This window comes from Macrotis lagotis, chromosome X, assembly GCF_037893015.1.
Source record: "Macrotis lagotis isolate mMagLag1 chromosome X, bilby.v1.9.chrom.fasta, whole genome shotgun sequence".
Taxonomy (NCBI): domain Eukaryota; kingdom Metazoa; phylum Chordata; class Mammalia; order Peramelemorphia; family Peramelidae; genus Macrotis; species Macrotis lagotis.
The window spans coordinates 249,565,220-249,587,858 of record NC_133666.1 but is presented as its reverse complement, the minus strand read 5'-3'; the positions used below and the strand labels follow the sequence as shown (position 1 = coordinate 249,587,858).

At 37.3% G+C, this 22,639-nt stretch overlaps 1 protein-coding gene across 1 annotated transcript in view; it reads left to right on the top strand.

The window, feature by feature from the left end:
* ARSB (arylsulfatase B) overlaps window positions 1-22,639 on the top strand; it is a 216,264-nt gene that overhangs the window by 35,469 nt on the left and 158,156 nt on the right. Inside the window, exon 4 of the mRNA XM_074201783.1 lies at window positions 3,307-3,514. Coding sequence (XP_074057884.1) covers window positions 3,307-3,514 — 208 coding nt within the window. The remainder of the gene's footprint in view (window positions 1-3,306; window positions 3,515-22,639) is intronic.

The window sequence follows — 22,639 nt, the reverse complement described above, 5'->3', positions numbered from 1 at the left end:
GGAGTGAGCTCCCTCCTTTTTTCTACCTCATAGAATTCCTCTTTTACTTTATTGCTATTGTTCTTTGCCCTTTCCCCCCAAAGAGACCCAGTGGCATAATAGGGTGATGTTTTGACATGTGCATGAATTGGATTTAGGTTGGTTTTCTTTTGCAAGGCAAATGGGGTTAAGTGGCTTGCCCAAGGCCACACAGCTAGATAATTATTAAGTGTCTGAGGTCAGATTTGAACTCAGGTACTCCTGACTCCAGGGCCAGTGCTCTATCCACTGTGCCACCTAGCTGCCCCTTTTTAATTTTTTAGGTGTTTTTTTTCATGATTGGATTTAAGTGAGGCAAGTTGCACAAAGTTGTTGAGCTCAAGTACCATCTTCTGTAACAAGCCTTTCTTGATTCATCCAACTCTTAGTATTCTCTCTCCAAAACTACCTTGTCTTTAACTACTTTGTATAGATTTATATTTCTTCATCTTTTATTTCTGCTGCATTATTTTTACATGTATTTGTTTCCCCCATTATAACATAAATTCCTTGTGAATAGGAATTGTTTCTTTCCTTGTACTGTATCTCCACCACTTCAGACAGTTTTTGGAACACAGGAGATGCTTAATAAATATAGTCAATTTATTGATTTATTGATTGACTTACCAAGGATACAGGAAAGTGCAAGCTTTGCTCATTCATAGTAGGGGAAGGTGAGTATGAACATATGAGCATTGTAAACTATTGAACTGAATCTTTTAAAAAAACAAAAAAAACCCCATGAGTTCTCTGATTTCAATTCTGGGGATTTTCCTATTGCATTGAATAGTCATTCATTAGCTATATAGCTTGAGACAAGTCATGTAACTTCTTTGAACTTGTTTATTTTTCTTTAAAATAGCGATGATAGTATCTACAGTAACCACCTTCCTAGTTTATTGTGAGGCTTAAATTAAATAATGCATAAAAATGTTTTGGAACCTTTAAAGGTCTATTATTCATTATTTAAAGTTTATAAAGCACTTTGCTGCTTTGTGAACACCAGTTCTGTGAGATATGCAATGTAATAATTTTTATTATTTCCATCTTCCAAATAAAGGAATTGGTCTTTCTCAGACCTGAGCATGGAGAAGGGGTTCAAATTGTAAACCAAATGCATAAGTGAGGTTACACTGAGTGGTCCCTTTATGATACATTATAATATATTATGAATCAGGAAGGAAGCAATGAGATAGGAAAGAGAATGATTGATTGTGCTTCTGGACAACCTTTAATAGTCGCTGAATACAGGAGACAGTCTTGAAGAGGACCCTAGATCCTGATGTGATAGGGAGAAGATACAGGGAACAAGAGAAAGGGGCACTCTGCGAAGCTACCTGGATCTGGAAGAGTGTAGACTGAGATAATCACAATAAAGGGCTCCAGGGTTCTGGGAATTAGACTGTTTAAAACCAAGCTGTGTCAGAACATAAGATATGTTGGTAAAATTCCTCAGACTACAGAGTCTCAAGGATGTAATCCTGTGTCTTCTCTCTCCCATGAATTCTTTCATGGTCAGTCAGTCAGTAAACATTCATTAATATGTATCAGGGACAATGCCAAGCACTGGAGATACAAAGAAAGAAAGAAAGGCAAAAGATAGTTCTGCCCTCAAGGAGCTCACTATCTAATGGGGAGACAAAAAACAAATGTATACCGACAGGCTGGATACAGGACAAATAGGAAATAATAGAGGGAATATGCTAGAATTTAGAGGGGTTGAGAAGGGTTTCCTATTGAAGAATGGACAGGAGTTGTCTTGCCTATAAACTGTGTTTTTCTGAACAAGTTGCTTAATCTTTCAATGCAACAAACAACTCCCTAAGGCTAGAAGATGCTGGGCTGGAAGAATATTTTCTCTATTTCTTAGATGAAATGAGAGAGGGATCAATGGAGAGAGAGAGGAAGAAATGGCAGGAAGAAATTTATATGTGTGTGTTAGGGACAAGCTTAACAATGGTATTTGTTAGTTCAGATTCAATGTTGGGACAAAAGGAAGCACCTGCAAGTTGTTGAATGATTAACAATAGGAATTTTATTTATCCTCAACATAACAAGGATAGGTCACAAGAATGAAGTGGTACTTCTATCGACTATACTGTCTTCATCTCCATATTGAAAAATATCTGTTGAGAAGGCCAAAGTGAGATGATTCATGGGATCTTCAGGCAGCTACTAGGAACCCTAATGCCACATGGGTTGAACTTTATATTACCCTAGGTGAACCAGGAATCTACATTAACACAACCAGAGGCCGCAAAAGTTCTATCAAGGGAGGTACAACTTGAGCTTTTTTCTTGCTCGCCCCTTACCCTAAACCATATTATAGAGTGTAGAACCCTTGTAGATAATGATCCTAATATAAATGATATGAGGGGAGAAGCTTTATTTGTTTAGACATAAATAATTTATATAAATTTATATAAATGCAAAAGTAGAAATATAGGGTAATGACAATAGACCAGTGGACAACTAAATGGGGTAGTGAATAGAGCACCAGGCCTGGAGTTAGGAAGATCTAAGTTCAAATTTGGATTTATACCCTACATAACTGGATAAAGTCACTTAATCCTGTTTGCCTCAGTTTCTTATCTATCAAATGAGCTGGAGAAGCCACTCTAGTATCTTTTCCAAGAAATCCCCAAATGGAGTCACTTAGAATAGAACACCACTGAAAAATGACGAGACAATAATAACCCAATGAAGAACCAGTTTCCCAATCACTTTAGGAGTTTCTGACACTAAATTTCTATGTGGCCTATGTGCCTGATTTTCTCCAGTAGAAGAATGAAGTTCATACCTTGAAATCTTTTGAACTTTGAAGTCTTTGCCTAAAAGACTTTTATTAGCCCAGCAGACAAAGGATACTATGGGAGCACAATGAATATAGCATCAGGTAAGAACTATATTAGAAGATGAGGACAAAGGAAGATAAAGAATAATTGATTTAGGAAAACACTAAGAGAAAAAAAAGAGTCAGCTTATTAACTTATTTCTCAACATGTAAGAATAAAATTGGTAGAAATTGCAAACTAGTAAAATTGATATATTTATTTTTTCATATGATATGGTAATAGTGAAAGTCAAACCCCTGCTTCTAAGGTAGACACCTAGTTCTGATACTTGTAGCAATATGGGAAAACAACTTGATTGGGAATTGAGTTTTGGGTTGGGGAGAGGAGAAGGTGGATAGATGGCAATTGTTACTCTAGTTGATAAATGCAGGTCTATTTACTAGATTACATTTCCCACTTGGCTGCTCTCTTAACTGGTATAATTCTTTTTCAGCCTCTGTTTCTCTACCTCGCCCTGCAGTCTGTACACGAGCCCCTTCAGGTCCCTGAGGAATATCTGCAACTGTATGACTTTATCCAAAATAAGAAGAGGCGTCACTATGCAGGGATGGTGACCCTTATGGATGAAGCTGTGGGAAATGTCACAAGAGCCCTAAACAAGTATGGGCTCTGGAGTAACACAGTGTTCATCTTCTCCACAGGTAAGTCTGTCCAATATAAAATCATCTTCATCCAGAATCTAGGACGCAGCATTCAATAAAGTGAATGAAGACAAAGTGAAACATTTAGTGGTTCTTTATTAAAATGGATTTCGACTGCAGTGGTAGAAGCATGATAGCAAAAGATAGAAAGATGTTCCTGAAGAATGAAACAGAATTATTTTTTCCTCTTTCAGGAGTTGGATTGTTTGACATGTTTTTGAAAGAAAATATAATTTTACTTGGTTATATATAAGTTAATGATGCTTATTTACATATATATGCACATACATGTAATATATCTATTTTACTTTTTAAAAGTTTACAAAGTGCTTTATACACATAATCTTATTAGAACCTCAGAACAACCCTATGAGTTAAATAATACCACTATTGTTAGCCCTATTTTTACAGGTTAGGAAACTGAGACTTATTGATTGATTTTGTCACATAGCTAATAAGAATCAGAAGAAAAATTTGAATCCAGGTCTTCTTGTCTATCTACTTGTCATACTACTTACTCAGTGTGAATAGAAACTGGTCAGATCTAACTGTGCATAAGTATTAGGATGGAGATATCTTCTCATTTCCTTTTGTAGCCTTGGGTCTTCTGTGGTTATAGCTTCAACAGACGAAAAAAGGAAACATGGTACAAAGAGATGGATGTATAAAATTGCAGAGAAAGGGTAGGGGGAAATAGAACCCATTTATCCTGAATCAGTATACTTCTATTGCTTATTAGAAGGAGCCAGTGTACACACTTTGGGTTGTGATATGAATAATCATCAGAAACACATATTTATTGACAATTATTGATTTGTTTCTGGGGCTTAGCTATAATCTCAAATAATCTAGTGTCTAAATCTTTGTATTTAGGAAACCATACAGAGTTCTAATAAAAGAAGGGTCAAAGTCAAGTACTATACTATCTGTTTTCTTGAGTTATTGGTTGGGGGGAATCCTATTATCAGTGCAGCTTAACAATCTCTACATGTCTATGTATAGAAAAAGGAACCAAGAAAGACTTTGTGAAGAAGGTGGGATTTTAGCTGAAATGTGAAGGAGTCTAGGGAAGTTAGAAGACTGAGATGAGGAGGAACAAAATTCCAGGCATGGGAGTCAGGCAGTGAAAATGTATGGAGATGGGGGAATAGAGTGTTTTGGTGAAGGAAAAATAAGGAAACTAGTGACACTGGATTGTAGAGTGAATGAAAAGGAGGAAGCTATAAGATTGGAAACTTTAAAAGCCAAGTAGAGTATTTTCTATTTGACCCTATAAGTAATAAGGAACCCTTGGAGTTTATTGAATAAGAGATGGCATGGTAAGACCTGCACTTCAGGAAGATTGTTTTGACAGATAAGTGGAATTTGGACTAGATTGGAGAGTGACTCGAGGCAGGGATACCAAACAGAAAACTATGACAATAGGTTGTATTACAACCTATTACAACTGTACAATTAGTTGTATAGTGATGACAGCCTGCCAATTGGTTGGGAATGGCAGTTGTGAGAGGTGAGTAGAAGGAACAGATGAAATGTCATACAAAGGTAGAAATGACAAGATTTGGCAACTCATTGGATATGGTGGTAGGAGAGAGAGAGAGAGAGAGAGAGAGAGAGAGAGAGAGAGAGCGAGCGAGCAAATGAGGATATCTAGATTATAAGCCTGGATAACTAGTAGAATAGTTAAAGGGAAATTAGGAAGAGGGGGCATTTGGGGAAAAGTATTATCTGCATAAAAGTGATAACTGAATCCATGGGAACTGATGAGATTACCAACTGAAATTATATAGAAGGAGAAGGAGAAGAGAGCCCAAGATAGGCCTTGGGGGACACAAATGGTTAGTGGTTACAGAAGTTGTTAAAAATCACACTTTTAGATCATATGCAAACATTGATTTAATTGCTCATATCCAAAGCTGGCATTCAAAAGTTGGGGCAGGTATGTGGTTTAGTGAACAGAGTATGACCCTGATTCAAGAAGATTCACCTTTTTGAGTTCAAATGTGACCTCAGACAAATTCTTGCTGTGTAACCCTGGACAAGTCACTTTACCCAGTTTGTCTCAGTTTCCTCATCTGTAAAATGAACTGGAGTAGGAAATGGCAAAACATTCCAGTATCTTTGCCAAGAAAACCCAAATGAGAGTCAACCATGACTAAATACACAACACACACTCAAAAATTATAACATTCATTCCTAAACCAATGAGATAGATTCTGACCCTCTTTAAACCAGAGGTCTAATAGCTTGATCCATAGATGTCTAGAGCTTATATCAGAAATTATCACTGAAAGGTCTGAGTCAAGAATATTGAGGAAAGGCAGTAAAATAGAGTAGTTGAAAAGTTTATGGAATGTTACAAGATAATGATCCTGGTAATCTTTATAAAGTGAGCATGTATTTTTAATAGCAATTTTCCAAAATAATCAATTTCACTTGCACTTAGATAAAAGGTTGTCAGGAGAAGCTAAGTTTGCAGTTCTTTCCAGAATGATTTTTACTGTATTAATTGACAATTTAAGCCACCTGAGGTGGAATTAATAATGTCATTGAAATCCAAGATGATTAGACCTGCTCGATTTGGCGAATTGTAGGATAAGAAATTCATTTTTTCCAGCCTTCTTAGTCTGTTTCAGGCAAATTTTCTTTATAAGCATAGAAACATTGTTTGCGTTAGAGGTCTAACTTCCAAACAAACAAATGTTGAAACTGTTACAGAAAACCATGAAAGATATTCTGTTTTTTTGTATTGTGCTCACATTTTGTGGAAACTTTGTGTGATGTTGTCCTATTGGATTATTCCCCCCCACCATCAGTTCCCTGGGCCCCCTGACTTGTTCCACTCTCTAGCCTCTGGGAATCCGAGGTAACCAATGCTGAAGCCATGAGAAAGAATTACTTAATGAGGATTTGGGCATCCAGAAATGAATTGGATTTAAAACCCAAACTCTCATCTGCAAATGGGGAATTTCTAATTTCATTTCATTTGGCGAAGGTCTCTATGCATGTCTTTTAGTGTGGGAGGAATGGGACTGTACCTATGATTTTATGGACAAAATAAATTTCCAGAAGAAAACTCTCTCCCAATGATACCTAGGGCACTGCAAAGTTCAAATGTCTTCCTCAGGGTCACACAGTCAAAAGTATGTTTCAGAAGCAAGACTTGAACTTAGACCCTGCTGGACTCAAGGTTAGATCTCTGTGCTCCATGACTTGCTGCCTGATTATGTACTTGTTTCAGAAAATAGATGATAGGCAAAAGGAAGCACAGGAAAATGTTCAACTTGGCTATCTTATTTCCACTTCTTTGTTAGAAGGTAATGAGCCTGAGAAATATCACTCTTGACAGACAAATGACAATGAGCAGATTCACTCACTGATGCTTGTTGTTAGTGGCCTGTCAGTGCAAATATATAAGCAGAGATGGCACTCAAGACTTGGATCCAGTAGGGCATGATTTGGTCTCTGGTAATAACTAATTTGGGGGGAATGGAGAGGAAGGAGATCTTTTTTTAAGGTTTTATTGGTACCTTTTCTTTTAATATAGAATTCAGTTCTATATTAAGTATATATTTATATACTTACCTAACCCATCCCATTCCTGCATTGTAACAAAGAATAAAGGCCGAAGGAAAATAACAACAACAATAAAAACCTGTTCTAAAGAAGCTCATAATCTAATGAGGGAGACAATATGCAAATAATTATTATCAAAGTTATACATAGGATTAATATAGTTATTTGTTTATACCAGTCCAATATCTTTTCAATTCCTTTGTGACTATTTTCATTTTTCCTCCAGTTACATGTAAATAAACATGTTTAACATCTGCTTTTTAAAATTTTGATTTCCAAATTGTCTTCTTCCCTCCATTACTCTCTCCCTCCTCCCTGTCCCCTTCTTTAGAACTCAAGCAATTTGATATAGATCATTCATGTTTAGTTATGCAAAACATTTTCATGTTATCCATATTGTAAAAGAAAACACAGAGCAAAACTTCATAAGAATGATAAAGTTTAAAAAGCATGCCTCAATCTGCATTCACACTCCATCAGTTCTTTCTCTGGATTTAGATATCATGTTTCATTATAAGTCCTTCAGAATTTTCTTGGATCTTTGTATTGCTGGGAATAGATAAGTTATTCATAGTTGATCATTGTATAATATTGCTGTCACTGTGTTCAATGTTCTCCTGATTTTGCTCACTTGACTTTGCATCAATTCATATAAATTTTCCCAGTTTTCTGCAACTATCTGGCTTGTTATTTCTTTTTTTTTTTTTTAGGTTTTTTGCAAGGCAAATGGGGTTAAGTGGCTTGCCCAAGGCCACACAGCTAGGTAATTATTAAGTGTCTGAGACCGGATTTGAACCCAGGTACTCCTGACTCCAAGGCCGGTGCTTTATCCACTATGCCACCTAGCCGCCCCTCGACTTGTTATTTCTTATAGAATAATAATAATAATAATCCATCATTATCATATACTATCACAACTCATTCAGTTATTTGATGGACATTCCCTTAGTTTCCAATTCTCTGCCACCACAAAAAGAGATGTTATAAATATTTTTATATATGTGTGTCATTTTTCTTTTCTTTGATCTCTTTGAGATATAAACCTAGTAGTGGTATTGCTAGGTCAAAGGGAATGAATGCAGTTTTATAGCCCTTTGGGTATTGTTCCAAAATGCTCTACAGAATAGTTGGATCAGTTCACAATTCCAACAGTACACTGATGTGTGCCTACCATTTTTAGGATGACTTCTCAGTCATAATCCTGACCACAGTAATCTGATTAAGACTAGTGTCTTTGTCTTAACCTGTTATAATGATAATTATAGACCTTTTCACATTTATTAAATGAGCTCTCACAAAATTGTATCTTCTCTCAAGTGGTGGCAATAAATATAAACTATATGAACATTTAGAGTCAGTCTGGTGAAATAGAGACCAAACCTCAGGCAGGAAGACCTTGGCCCAGATTTCACCTCTGATATATAATGGCTTATGGCCCTAGTCAAAAGTAGTTTATTTCATTGTCTCAGATAACTCTCTTAAGATAGAGAATTGCATTGATGAAGGTTGTTTTCTTGCATCTAGACAAAAAAATTATTTCCTTCTCTGTTCTCCACTCTCCCAATCTCTTTCTCTCCACTCCCAATCCCTCCCTCCTTTGGTGTTTCTTTAAAACCTGGCAGTTAGCACATGGAACTTCTAAGTTTTAAAGGGTACTTAATGTAATTTGCAGATGGAGTTCGAGACCCTCTTAAAACATTTTAGTGACTCTGCCAAGAATGAAGCAATCTGACCATTAGAACAATCATTGTTGTTCCTATCTCTTCTGGCTTTTTTGTGTGGGTAAATGAGTTTCTTTTTTAATATAAGTAAAAGAAGCCTCTTAAGTCAGTCTTGGAGTGTGTCCTATTTTTTGTTTGTTGCTGAGTTGTTTTCAGCCATGTCCAACTCTTCATGACCCCATTTGGGGTTTTCTTGGCAAAGGTACTGGAGTAGTTTGCCATTTCTATCTCAGACTCATTTGACAGATGAGGAAACTGAGGCAAAAAGATTTGAGTTATGTGCCTGGTGTCACACATCTAGTTTCTGAGGTTAGATTTGTACTCAAATGGTGCTCTATCCATTGTGCCACCTAATTGCTAGTTTCTCCTTTTGTAAACTTTGCAGCATGTTATAAACATAAGAGTTGACTTATGTTTATAATATAGTCTATAACATCTAGGTGGTTCAGTGAATAAAGTTCTAGGCTTGGAGTCAGGAAGATCTAAGGTTCAAATATTGGCTAGTTGTGTGCCCCTGGTCTAGTCCCTTGATCTTTGTCTGCCTCAGTTTCCTCATCTATAAAAAGATAATAACACTTACCTCCCAGAGTGGTTGTAAGGATCAAGTGAGATCACTCAGATAAAGTGTTTTATAAACTTTTTTTTGTAAAGAAATGCATAAATACTAGCTATTTTTTATTATTTAAAACCCATCCATCTCATTCTAAGTCATTCTTCTCTGTGACCATGGTAGCTATCACATAGACTTTGAAATCCCTGGAACCCACAATCTCAGACCCTAAGGCAAAAGTGACTGCCTTAAAGCCAAGAACTAATTGCTATGACCTGCTACTATAAAGGCATTTGAGTGGTACAGTGAATAAAGTACCAGGTCTGGAGTCAGGAAGACTCACTTTCCTTAGTTCAAATCCAGCTTCAGATATCCTAACTCTGTGACCTTGGGCAAGTCCCTGCTTCATATTTGCCTCAGTTTCTTCTGTAAAACGAACTGGAGAAGGAAATGGCAAACCACGTCAGTGTCTTTGCCGAGAAAACTTCAAATGAGATCATGAAGAGTCAGACATACCTGGACAACAGTTTGATTGTAGAGGTGAATCAATGTCAGTTAGACATTTTTAATCATTAGTTATCTTTTAAAATGAGATCCTTCTTCACCTCTTCCTTTTCCTCCTTCTTTTCCTTTTTCACCTCCTTCTCCTCCTCCTTCCTCCTTTACAGGTCGTCTTGTCAAATTCCACTTATTATCTGGATGAGAAACCTCAGACTTTAAGGGAAAACTGCCACATAAGGGGATTGTGGTAGAGCTGACCTAGTATCTAGCAGAGAGCTATAGCTAGGGATGGGTAGCTGGGTCTTTTAGATCCAGAGTGAGTAATTTAGAAGTGGGCTGTAATTTTTTCCCATTTTCCCTGTCCCACTAACCCTACTAGATGAGAAGCAGTGGCTCCTCCCTTTTTTGTTTGAGCCATTTCCCAGGAGGCTCTCATTTCTCTGCTCAGATTTATGATCTGACTGTCCATTAATGTCCTTTTTTACCGTGCCCAGCTCCAGCCCAGGCAGGAGCAATGATCTCACATTCAGGAAAACGAAAACCTCTCCTTTATATTGTTCCCTAGTTCTCCACCACCCTCCCTCAGTGTCTCTCATTGCCTTATGTGAAACTTGCTCATAGCAAGACTCTAGCACCCAAATCTCCTGACACCTAACCCAGAGCTTTCTCCTCTGACTCTTTATACCAGAGAAGTCCAAGACTGGAAATCTCAATATAAAATCCCATAAGGACAACTTCTTTTTATGTTGTAATTCAAAACCTGGAATGTGAATGATTCATTTATGAAAGTGCCTTGTATAAATGCAGGTACAAAGATACCTGCTTTCTCCAAATAAATCTGTGTACTGGGAAGAATACTCAATTTCTGCTTACTGGGATTCAAATCCTGTGCCTGCTTGTGTTGGACTTTGAACAAATCATTTAGACTCCTGGACTAAGTTTCCTCCTCCATAAGAAATGTGAAGGTTTTTCCATCTTTGATCTTACTGTGATCTGGGAGTATCTTTTATTCTATTCCAGTGCATCCCTACACCCATGTTACAGTCTGTGCTAGGAAGGAGATGTTTGCTAGGGAGAAGCATTTTTGGTAAAATAAAGAAAGAGCTGGATTAAATGTCTGATTAGGAATCAGAATCTTAATCTTTGAGTTCTGGGTCTATTAATTATTGGCAAGTCATTTAACTTAATAAGCTTCAGTGTCCTCATCTATAAAATGGGGGATAATACTTACCTTAGGATCCTTACTAGATTGTTTTGAGGATCTAATGAAATGATGCATCTAAGAACTTTCTGGCAACCTTAAGACCTAATGACAAAAGAGTATGCTTTATATATACTATGATAGGATGGTATAGTATTGAAAATATGATTTGATATATTGTCATATATATATGTATACACACACACACACACACACACACACACACACACACATATATATATATATGTATATATAAAATGGCTAGCATTTGTAAGGCACATTAATATTTGCAAAGAGCCTTGACCTATGTTATTTCATTTGATCCTCACAATAGCCTCAAACATACAGACTGAAAAAAAGTTAAATGGTCTAGAGTCATTTAACTAGTAAGGATTTGAACTTAGATCTTTCTGATTCCAAGTTTGTCATCTAGACAGTACCTTCATTAGAGCCCTCCTCTGATGCATTCCTAAGGCATGGAAGTGCTCATGGGTTCTGAAACATTTTGTCACATAACCCAAGCCCTGACAGATCTTACCAAATTGGAAAAAAGCACATAGGGCCATTGACAAATGTCAGTGTAGTATTATGATCCTAGTGTACTTCAGAGTACACTTAGCTATGTGACCTTGGTATAGTCACTTAACCCTGATTGCCTCTCATGTAGCCATCTCCAGTTGTCCTAGGTCATCTCTGCCACTGGACCCAGATGGCCCTAGAGGAGAAAGTGAGGCTAGTGATTTGGCACAGCACCCCCTCAATCTACTCAAATCCAATTTATGTACTTGTCATGGCGTCACCTTCCTAATGTCATGTTCTTTTTCAAGAATGAACGACAATGGGGTGGCTAGGTGGTGCATTGAATAGAGCACCGGTCTTGGAGTCAGGAGTACCGGGTTCAAATCCGACCTCAGACACTTAATAATTACCTAGCCGTGTGGCCTTGGACAAGCCACTTAACCCCATTCATTGCCTTGAAAATCTAAAAAACAAAAAAGAATGAAGGACAAACATCATTACAGGGATGGCTAGGTGGTGCAGTGGATAGAGCACAGGCCTTGGAGTCTGGAGTACCTGAGTTCAAATCTGGCCTCAGGAACTTAATAATTACCTAGCTGTGTGGCCTTGGGCAAGCCACTTAACCCCATTGTCTTGCAAAAAAAACAAAACCAAAAAACTAAAAATTAAAAAAAAATCATTACAAGATAGTGGACCACCAAGAGATGAAGGTTTTGAAAGACTGATTCAGTAGTTCAGTGGAAAGTGACACCATATTAGGAGTCAGGGAACCTGATTTTACCATTTGCTACTACTACTACTACCACTGCTGCTGTTACTACTACAAACTAACATTTGTATGATGCTTTTAAGATTTACGAAACACTTTTTTATTTTTTATTTTTGCTAGGCATTAGTTTATGTGACTTGCCCGAGGTCACACAACTAGGTAATTTTTAAGTGTCTGAGGTCGAATTTGAATTCAGGTCCTCCTGACTCCAGGGCTGTTCTATCCACTGCACCACCTAGCTGTCCCTATAAAGCACTTTACATGTGTTATGTCACCTGATCCACCCAACCACCTTGGAGAGTGGATACTACCTAGGTGACCTTGGATAAGTCACTTGCCTCCCTTCTCTGGACCTCTTTTTCATCATCTGTAAAATGAGAGTTGAAGTAGAAGAGTTATATAGTGGAATGAACACTGACTTTTAAGGGTCTGAGTTCATATGCCACCTCTATGACTTATCAAAGTCACTTAGCTTCCCAGGGTCTCTTATTATTCATATTTAATTGCAATAATTGGACTGAATCATCTCCAATAGCTCCTTCCAGTTCTAAACCTTTGCTTCTAGGATTTTATGAAGACTGGTTGCAATCTCTGTGGGTGGGAGGAGTGTTCTAAAGACTTAAGTCATGATGACCTTTTGAAATGTAATGTATTTAATAGGGTTTATGGACTGGCCTATAATCCTAAATGTATAGCCTTGTTTCTACAGGGAAAGTGCATTCCAAATTCCAAACAACCAATTTAGAACCTTTTGTAATACAACCACCTTGTAGGTCAGTCCCTGCCTATGAGTGCCAACATAGCATTGTATCTTTTCTACAGCTAATTTAATATATATTTTAATCATATATTTTAAAAATTGTGTCCAAACTCCCCTTGAGGGTATTCATTAAATTGTTAGGAAGAATTCAACATAAACTGTTATAGAGGATTAATGAGGAAGTTTTGCCGTAGAATCCAACGCATCACCCTCCTGGTCTCTGACTGCCTTGAGAATTCTACTACTCTTAGCATATTATCTGCAAATTAGATTCTTTTTAGTTGTATGTACATCTTAGGAAAAATAACCACAACAGTAATATTAATATAAGAGGCAGGGTGGTATAATAATGGTTGATATTTATATATCACCTTAAGAGCTCTTTAGAAATATTATGTTTCTTATCCTCATTGCACCCCAGAAAGGTAGACCTTAGTTCACATGAGTTTCTCAGACTGAATTTGAATTCAGATTTTCCTGGGCTCTATCACTTTCACCATCCTGTGGCTTATAATACTGAGTACATAGCTGATTTAGGATTGTTGGGAAGATTTTGGTTCAAGTCCCACATCTGCATTGGCTCTCTGACTGAGTAAATCATTTCACTTCTCAATTCCCTCCCCACCTCCCTACCCTAACCTCAGGCACTTCTTTCAGACTGACTGCATTGGGAGTGGGAATTTCCTCACCATGGACTTGAAAGGATCTGGACCTATACACTTTAAAGTAACCCTTATCTCGTAGTAACCCTTAGAGGCAGGCAGAAAGGCTACAAATTAAACCATTCTCGTTTTACAGACAAAGACACTGAGGCTCAGACATGTTATGTGAGTTGCCAAAGTTCACATGGCTAGTATTTTGACTGATTGCAGATTTCTTTTTTTTATTTAACAAATCATGAGAAATCAAAGATTATGACTGTTGTTCAGTCATTTCACTCACTTTCAGCTCTTTGGGGCCCCAGGTAAGGTTTCATGGCAAAGATAATAGAATGGTTTGCCATTTCCTTCTTTAGTTCCCTGTAGAGATTTAAAAAAACTGAGGCAAATAGAGTTAATGGCTTGCTTCGTATCACACAGCTACTAAGAGTTTGAGGCTTAATTTGAACTTGGGTCTTCCTGACTTGGGATGCCCTAAAGGTCTGATAATAAATATTAGCATTTCATAATTTAGATAAACACAGAACCAGGTTGCCTTCTGATTGGTTTCCAAAAAGTGCCAAGAAAGAAATGAAGTTACTTTATTTAGTAACTTAATTATTATGCAGTCACAGTCAGGTTTTAGCTAGATTATAAGATTTTTTTTGTCCTTATTGTATTCCCCAAGGCTTGTCTTGTTTTTGTTTTTTAATTTTTCCAGATTTTTGTTTTACTTTTCAGAACATTGCTGAGGACTTTCTTTTTCATTCATTCACTTTCCTTGATGGATGACCTAACAAGACTTTTTTACCTTGCTAGGATATTGCAGAAACAGTGATTCTGTCTGTGTTTTACTTCTGATTTGACCTGGACCTTTGTAGTTTACCAGAAAAGCTATATGTCAAATACCCCAAATTTCTTAAAGTTATTGGTCCTGGAATAGATCTTTGGGATCAGTTAATCAGGGGTTCTTAAACTGGGATCCATGGACCCCTTGGATAGGTTTGGGGTATGAGTGAACTTGGATGGGAGAAATTATAGATACATATATATTTCTATATCTCTTTATTTTCCTTAATCTCTAACTGAAATTTAGCATTTTCTTTAATTACGGATGTAGGTAATAAACATGATTCTAAGAAGGGACTTATAGGTCTTATCAGACTACTAGAGAGGTCCATGACACAAGAAAGTGAAGAACCCCTAATCTGGTCTAGTAACTTCATTTTGCAGACACACAAGAAGTAAATGATAAACATAATAATTATGATTTATCTTAATAAAGCAATTTACATTTATTATCTCAACTAATTCTTTCAATGCCCTCTAGTAAGAAGGTAATATTATTTCCCCATTTTACAAATAAATAAACTGAGGCTCAGAGCAGTTAAGTGATTTGGCCAGAGTCAAACAACTAATAATATCAGAGATGTCACCTGAATCCAAGTTGACTCCTATCCTAGGGCTTGTTCCATTGTACCTTATTTACTGTGGCTGGGATTACAACTGAGAATGTCCTTCTCTTATTCAAGAGTTCTTCCCACTACACCATCCCAGGACTTCTTTTGCTAGAATGTTCTTCTCATTAATTAAATGAAGTAAATATTTATTAAATGTTGTCTGTGGCACTGGGTAAAAAATTCTTTTTTTTTTTTTTTTTTTTTTTTTTTTTTTTTTTTTTGGTGAATGGAAGTTCATATACTTCCCCAAAGGATGAGATATTTGTAATGTTATAATCACCTGGCTTTCTTTACTTCCTTTCTTTTCCCCTCCATAAATCTATGCTGACAAATAGATTTAAGTGATCACAGGGTTCTCATAGAATGTTCCAGGGTGGAAGTATTTATTGGTCCCCTCCCACCCAAAGAGCACACTAGATAATACTCAACATAATCTTTATTTTTTTAATTTATTTTTTATTCTCATTTTGTACAAATGTTTTTTTACATTAATAAAATATTCTTGTTTACAAGTAAACAAAATACCCCTCCCCCATGAATATAGATAGACTTGCTTGGGTGAAAAAAGTAAAGGGGAGAGAAAAAAATTAAAATTAAAAAAAAAATAATAGTAAAAATTGTAGGTATGGCCAGGTGGTGCAATGGACAAAGCACCAGCCCTGGAGCCATGAGCACCCAAGTCCATATCCAGCCTCGTAAACCCAATAATCACCCAGCCATGTGACATGCAAGCCACCCGATCCCCACTGTCCTGCAAAAACCAAAAAGAAGGAAAAAAAAGACCCAAAATAAAATAAAATAGTAATAATAGTAGGGGTGGCTGGGTGGCAGACAGAGCATTGGCCCTTGAGCCAGGAGCACCTGGGTCCGAATCCGGCCCCAGACACCCAAAGATCACCCTGCTATGTGGCCCCAGGCAGGCCACCCAGCCCCACTTGCCCTGCACCCTCCCCCAAATAATAATAACAAAAAATGTGCTTGAGTCTTTATTCCAACACCAACAACTCTGTCATGGGTGGATCTCATTCTTTATGTTAAGTCCATCACAAAAGTTACTTCCATATTTTTCCACCATTGCCATTGCAGATCGCAACTCCCTCCTTTCTTATTTCTCCACTACCATGTACTATATTTTCTCTCTCCTTTCACTCTGACTCTGCTGTAGGGTCGCTGAGTGGTGCAGAAGACAGATCCCTGGTCCTGGGGCCAAGAAGCCCTGGGCCCCCATACTACCTCTTAGGCCCAGAATCCACCTGGCCCTATGGTCCTGGGCAGGCCTTCCAATCCCAGCCCCTTGCAAGAAGTAAAAAAGAAAATGTCAACACAATCTTTAAACAAGCTTTCTATAACCAGATTATCATGCATGTCACAGTTTGCTTTTTGGAGAAAAGTGATTATTTATAGACATGGTACTTTTTGAATGATAAGTATAATTAATTGTTTTTACAAAAGGTAGGCTTGTAAGTGATGGAGTACAGACATGAACAGCTTTGAATAAATATATGTTACTAAAAGAATTATAATTCAGTACCAGTGAAGCACAAGGAATGAATAATGGCTTTCCTTTTCTTGGGAATTTACAGATATCAGTTCTTCTACCACAAAAAACCTATATTTTCTCTTCCTTCCCCCTTTTCTGTGATTTGGGATATGGCATTGACTTTTTCTTTAAGTTTCAGATTTCTCATCTGTAAGATGGGAGTGGGATTAAACTAAATTATCTCCTAAATTCTTTCCATTCCTAATATTACAAGACACTATGATTATTTAGTGAATCACCCAGTGATTCAGTGCTAGGAAAACCTGATTTCAAATCCAGCCTCAGACACTAGCTGTGTGAACCAGGGTAATTCATTTTACCTTCTTTGCCTCAGTTACCACATCTGTCAGATGAGCTGGAGAAGGAAATGACAAATTACTCCAGTAACTTTGCCAAGAAAATCCCAAAAGAGATCGTGAAAAGTTGGACATGACTGAAACGTGATTCACACAACAACAAATGTGATTCACATTCTAAAATGCTCTGTGGGAGATGTAGAAGTCTAAGGCAATTTCTCTTGTCAAGGAATTTGTAGTCTTATCTGAGAATATACACATACATGCATACATATAGACTAGATGTTGATCAAGAAACAAGTTAGACAAGTTGAGGCAGTGAATGGTACAGGAATCTTGGACTTGTAATCAGTAAGCCCTGAGTTCAAATCCTGTGTGGCATTGGATAAGTCACTTAACTTCTCATCTGTAAAATGCAAATAATAATAGCATCTAACTCATAGGGCTATTTTGAGTACCACCTATAAAGGGTTTTACAGATCTTAAAGGGCAATGTAAATGCCATCTCTTATGTGGAGTAACTCCAGATAATAGAGAAGAGTTTAAGTTTGATATAGGAAGTAATAAGCTTTCACTATAAGTTTCTTGAACATAGGAATGAATATATATAAAGAAGCTTAGTTTTATAGTGTTATTTAAGGGAAGAGAGGTTGGAATCAGGAGGAACAGTTAGAAATCTATTGTATTCATCTGGTATGAGTTGATGAGGACCTAGACAACTTAGGACAATAGAACTGGGGAGTAGGGAGGAAAGAAGTGACATTCCAAAGGAAAAAAAAATGATAGAGATTAGTGATGGATTGAATATGGAGGATGAGTGAGAGGGATGAAGTCAAAGATAATTGGGGGGTGGAGGCTAGGTGGAGCAGTGGATAGAGCACTGGCTCTGGAGTCAGGAGTACCTGAGTTCAAATCAGACCTCATATGCTTAATAATTACCTGGCTGTGTGGCCTTGGGCAAGCCACTTAACACCATTTGCCTTGTAAAAACCTTAAAAAAAAGTAATTGAGAAGGATGGTGATACTGGAGATAGGGTTTAAGTAGAAGGAGCTCATTTGAGGAAGACAAGGATGAGTTCAATTTAGGCTATATTATATTCAATTAAAGGGATAGTATGACAGCAAGGGAAATATAAGAGGCATTTCATGATATGATACTAGAGATTGGGTAAGAGGGCAGGACTTACTATAGCCAAACATTAAAGACCCCTTAGTATAAAGGCAATAGTTGAATCTAATAAGCACTTATTAAATTTCTGTTATATTCAGGGTTCTAAGATAGGTGCTTGGGCTACAAGGACAAAATAAAATACAGGCCCTGCCCTCAAGGAGCTTATGCTATTTATGGGAAAGCAAGGTAGATATTGCATAAATAGATCCATTTACACATGATATTTGAAGAGAGAGAGAGAGAGAGATACTCAGATGATGACTGTGATCAAGAAAGACTTCCCATGGAAGAAAACTAGGTCTCAGAGGTGAGGACAGGATGGATTCCAGATAAGGGGAATAAAGTAAAGGTAAAGTTGGTTGGTTGATAATTGTCCTTCATGCTCAAAGACAACCAAAATGGTATCACTAGGTTGGGGTCAATTTACAGTGTATCTGACTGTATCTGATCAAACCTGAAAGGTACAGGACAGACATGAATAGTTGAAATGAATATTTGGAGTGAAGATTTCTCTAAATTTGCACATCATGAGTTTCTTTTGAGCTACTGCAATTCTGTCTACAATGTCTCACAATTGATTCCAAAGTTCTTCAAGGAGACCTTGAGAGTGTTCTTGAGTTGCATCTTACCTCTGTGTGAATGCTTGCCTTGTGGGAATTCAACATAAAATAACCTCTTAGGCAAATGTATGTTTGGTATTTGATCAACATGACCTATCACATTTGTACTCTCTGCAGTAAATGGTGTATGAATGCTTGGCAATTCATCTGGAGAAAGGATATCATTGTCTGATACCTTGTTTTGCCAAGTGATCTTCAGACTCTTCCTAAGACAATTCAGCTGAAAGTGATTCTGTTTCCTGACATGAAAGTGGTAGACTGTTCAGGTTCCACAGGCATGCAATATACATATATATATATATATATTTATACATATATGTACTATATACATACATATAATAGTAAAAGATGGAATACAGAGCTGAGGAACATCAAAAAGTCATGAACAAGGGGTGGCTAGGTGGCGTAGCGGATAAAGCACCGGCCTTAGAGTTAGGAGTACCTGGGTTCAAATCCAGTCTCAGACACTTAATAATTACCTAGCTGTGTGGCCTTGGGCAAGCCACTTAACCCCATTTGCCTTGCAAAAAACCTAAAAAAAAGCAAAAAACAAAAAGCCATGAACATGGATAAATTTTTTGAGAAGTAGAATGTGTACTGATATGTATATGTATTGTCTATCCTAATAAAATTTATGTCCCTTGAGAGCAAGGACTTTCATTTTCTATTTGTATCTCCAGCACCTAGCACTAAGTACTGTTGTTGTCCAGTCATTTCAGTTGTGCCTGGCACTTCATGACCCCATTTGGGGTTTTCTTGGCAAAGATATTGAAATAGTCTACCATTTCTTTCTCCAGCTCATTTTACAATGAGGAAACTGAGGATAAACAGGGTTATGTGACTTGCCTAGGTTCCCATAGCTAATAATTATCTGAGGTCAGACTTGAAGTAATTTTCCTGGCTCCAGGTCTGGTGTTTTATCCACCTTGCTATCTATCTGACTGATAGTCAAATTATATTGTTTAAAAAATGGGATCACTTTAGTCTAGGATCTGAGCATTCCAGCCACTTCACTTTATGTGGTATTCAGTAATCCCAGGCAAAGATGAGATGATTAAATAAAATGAAGGGGGTAGTAGATGATTAATGCAAGCTCATTACCATTTTTTGGAAGACAATTTAAAGCATGTGAATTGATTATGAGTAGTATTATCATCATATGAAAAACAGGGCATCCCTCTCACAAACAAGTTTCAATAAAAAGAGGTCATCTGATATTGGTTGATTGGCATTGGACTACACTCTACAAGGTCAATCAAAGATTTTCTAAATGGTTTTCATTCCAGACACATGGAACACCACTGAACTCATCCATTTGAATTAATCTCCTTATCCATGTACAGTGTAAAGGATTATTTCTTTATGATTCCTGGAGTATAGATTCCACACTCAAAGAATCCATCTTCTTTATTTCTAACTATATTCCAAACTTCTGTTTCATTCTCAGGGAAGCTGTTATATGTCTCAGGCATCATTGGGGCATAGCCAATCAACTTTCATTCATCCCTGAGAATGGGGTCAGGGTAGGTATAGGCCAACAACCTCCATAGATAACACAAAACGCTTATTTTGTCTTGAGAGGCTCAAATTCCAAAGTAAGCTTTAATTTTAGCTGCCAGGAGGCAGTAAAATGGACTGATTATAATTTTATCTTCTTTCTTTTTTTCTGGTTGAGCTCTTGATAAAAGTGTTAATGAGCAATGAAACAGTCAGAGATAGGAAATGAGAGAAGAAGAAGGAGAGGGAATGAGGAGGGAAGGGGATAGAGGAGGAAGGGAGGGAGAGAGGAAGAGAGAGAGAGAGAGAGAGAGAGAGAGAGAGAGAGAGAGAGAGAGAGAGAGAGAGAGAGAGAGAGAGAGAGAGAGAGAGAGAGAGAGAGAGAGAGAGAGAGAGAGAGAGGAGAAACCTCTAGCCACTAAAGAATCCAAGAGATGCAGTTCTTTGTTGTACTTACATTGAAATTAATGGTAACTTTGCCATTTTGTATGGAATAAATTTGCCACAAGGGAGTCGAGTCAGAAAAGAATTTGCAGGGCTTATTATCACAAAATTCAGTCCTAGTTTTCCATCCTTGGTGGTTTTTATAAAGCAGCAACTATGGTCCTTCTAATTTGATTCTGAGTACCAGCTTCATTCCTCAATCAATTAAAGAAGGACTCTGGACAACTTCTTCCAGGAAGATTTTTCTCTATCATTTCACTCCTCTTACTTGTAGGACTTGAGAAAGGCATGATTGAGCTCAGTGCTTGAAACCCACTCTCTGTGTTTGGCTTGCAAACAGGGTTGTTAGTGCTTTGCTTTCATAAGCATGAAATTCCCCTACCAGTCTTAAAAATAATAATAAAAATATTAAAAAATCACCATTTGCTTTTCCTGCTGACTTTGGCAGTTTCTTCCAGAGTGCCTTCCAAACTTTGTATACAGAAATTCTGCCTTCTAGGCTTGTTCCCTTCCTTCAGAACAATCTTGACCTCATTTTTTTTAATAAGTAAATATTTCTGAGACTATTGGCACCACAGGTTTATTCCTTCTAGATTTTATTTCATGCTCAATCACTAGAATTGCCATGGTCTCTAAAAAAAATCTTTTTTTTTTTGCACTACAGGCCATGTCTAGTCAACTTCTTTCTTGTTATACAAATATTCAGAATCCAGCTTCATTTCTATCACCCCCCTCTCCAAACACCTTTATTATTTGTAGAGTCTTCTTTTGAGGAATAATTGACTCTCATACCAATAGCTGGACAAATCAGTTTCAAGGATCTTCATATCAGAGACCATGACAGGGGAAAGCGTTTTCTATCTCTCAGGTTCTTGAATTCTTATTCATGTCAAGATCCTACCTGGGAGACTAAGTGGGCAATTTGATAAGCTCAAGTACGTATTGGTTTATACAGTACAGATATTGTTAAAGGTTGTAAAGAATTAGACTGTTCTCAAGAAGCTTATGACTGAACATTGAAAGCCCTTATCAATACGTAAGACAATCGACACATTTGTTAAGTAATTACTATGTGCCAGACCCTGGAAATATAAATATAGCCACAAAGGAGTCTCTATCCTCAAAGAGCTTATGTTTTAATAGGTAATAAAGCACATAAAAGGAAGATGAAAAGAGAGAGAGGACACAAAGGATAGCCAGGTGAAAAAAGGAAGATATGGCTGAACTTGGCGCCTTCCTTCAGAAGGGATTCTTGGAGTAGGGTTCTTGGAGTAGTTTTCCAGTCAGAGGGAAGGACCACAGTGGAGAGTATTTCCAAGGGATGAATTCTAAGGCTGGAGTGATTGCTCTCTCAGGATGAAGAGATTCTGGAACATGGAAGAAAGAGATATGATCAGATGATAGTTTATTTCTACTACCCTCCAGTTTAAATCTATAAATCTTTGTCATGCATTATGGTGAGGCTACTAAAGAGATGGCCTCAGATTAACGGGTCATTCTTTACCTCACAACTTTAAAGACTTGTAATTTCAACAGTGTTGTAAATATTGTCTCTACTAATGGAGAATTCAACTCCTATATAAATTTAGTATATGGTTTTCAAGAGTTAATATAATAGAAAAGTTCATCCCCCTTGCCACCAATCTGGGTGTGAGCCTCTCCAAAATAAGTTAGACTGGGAATCAAACAACAAACATGACTAGTCTTTCATTGAAGCCTCTTTTATGTGGTAGCACTTTGTAAAGTTCAGAGTTTGCTAACATAGTTTTAGAGTACCATGAGGAAGCATCAGAGTAGGACTCTGAAGATGCCTAACTTAGTACCACATACAAGTAAATATCAAGGATACTAAGGTCCTCAGT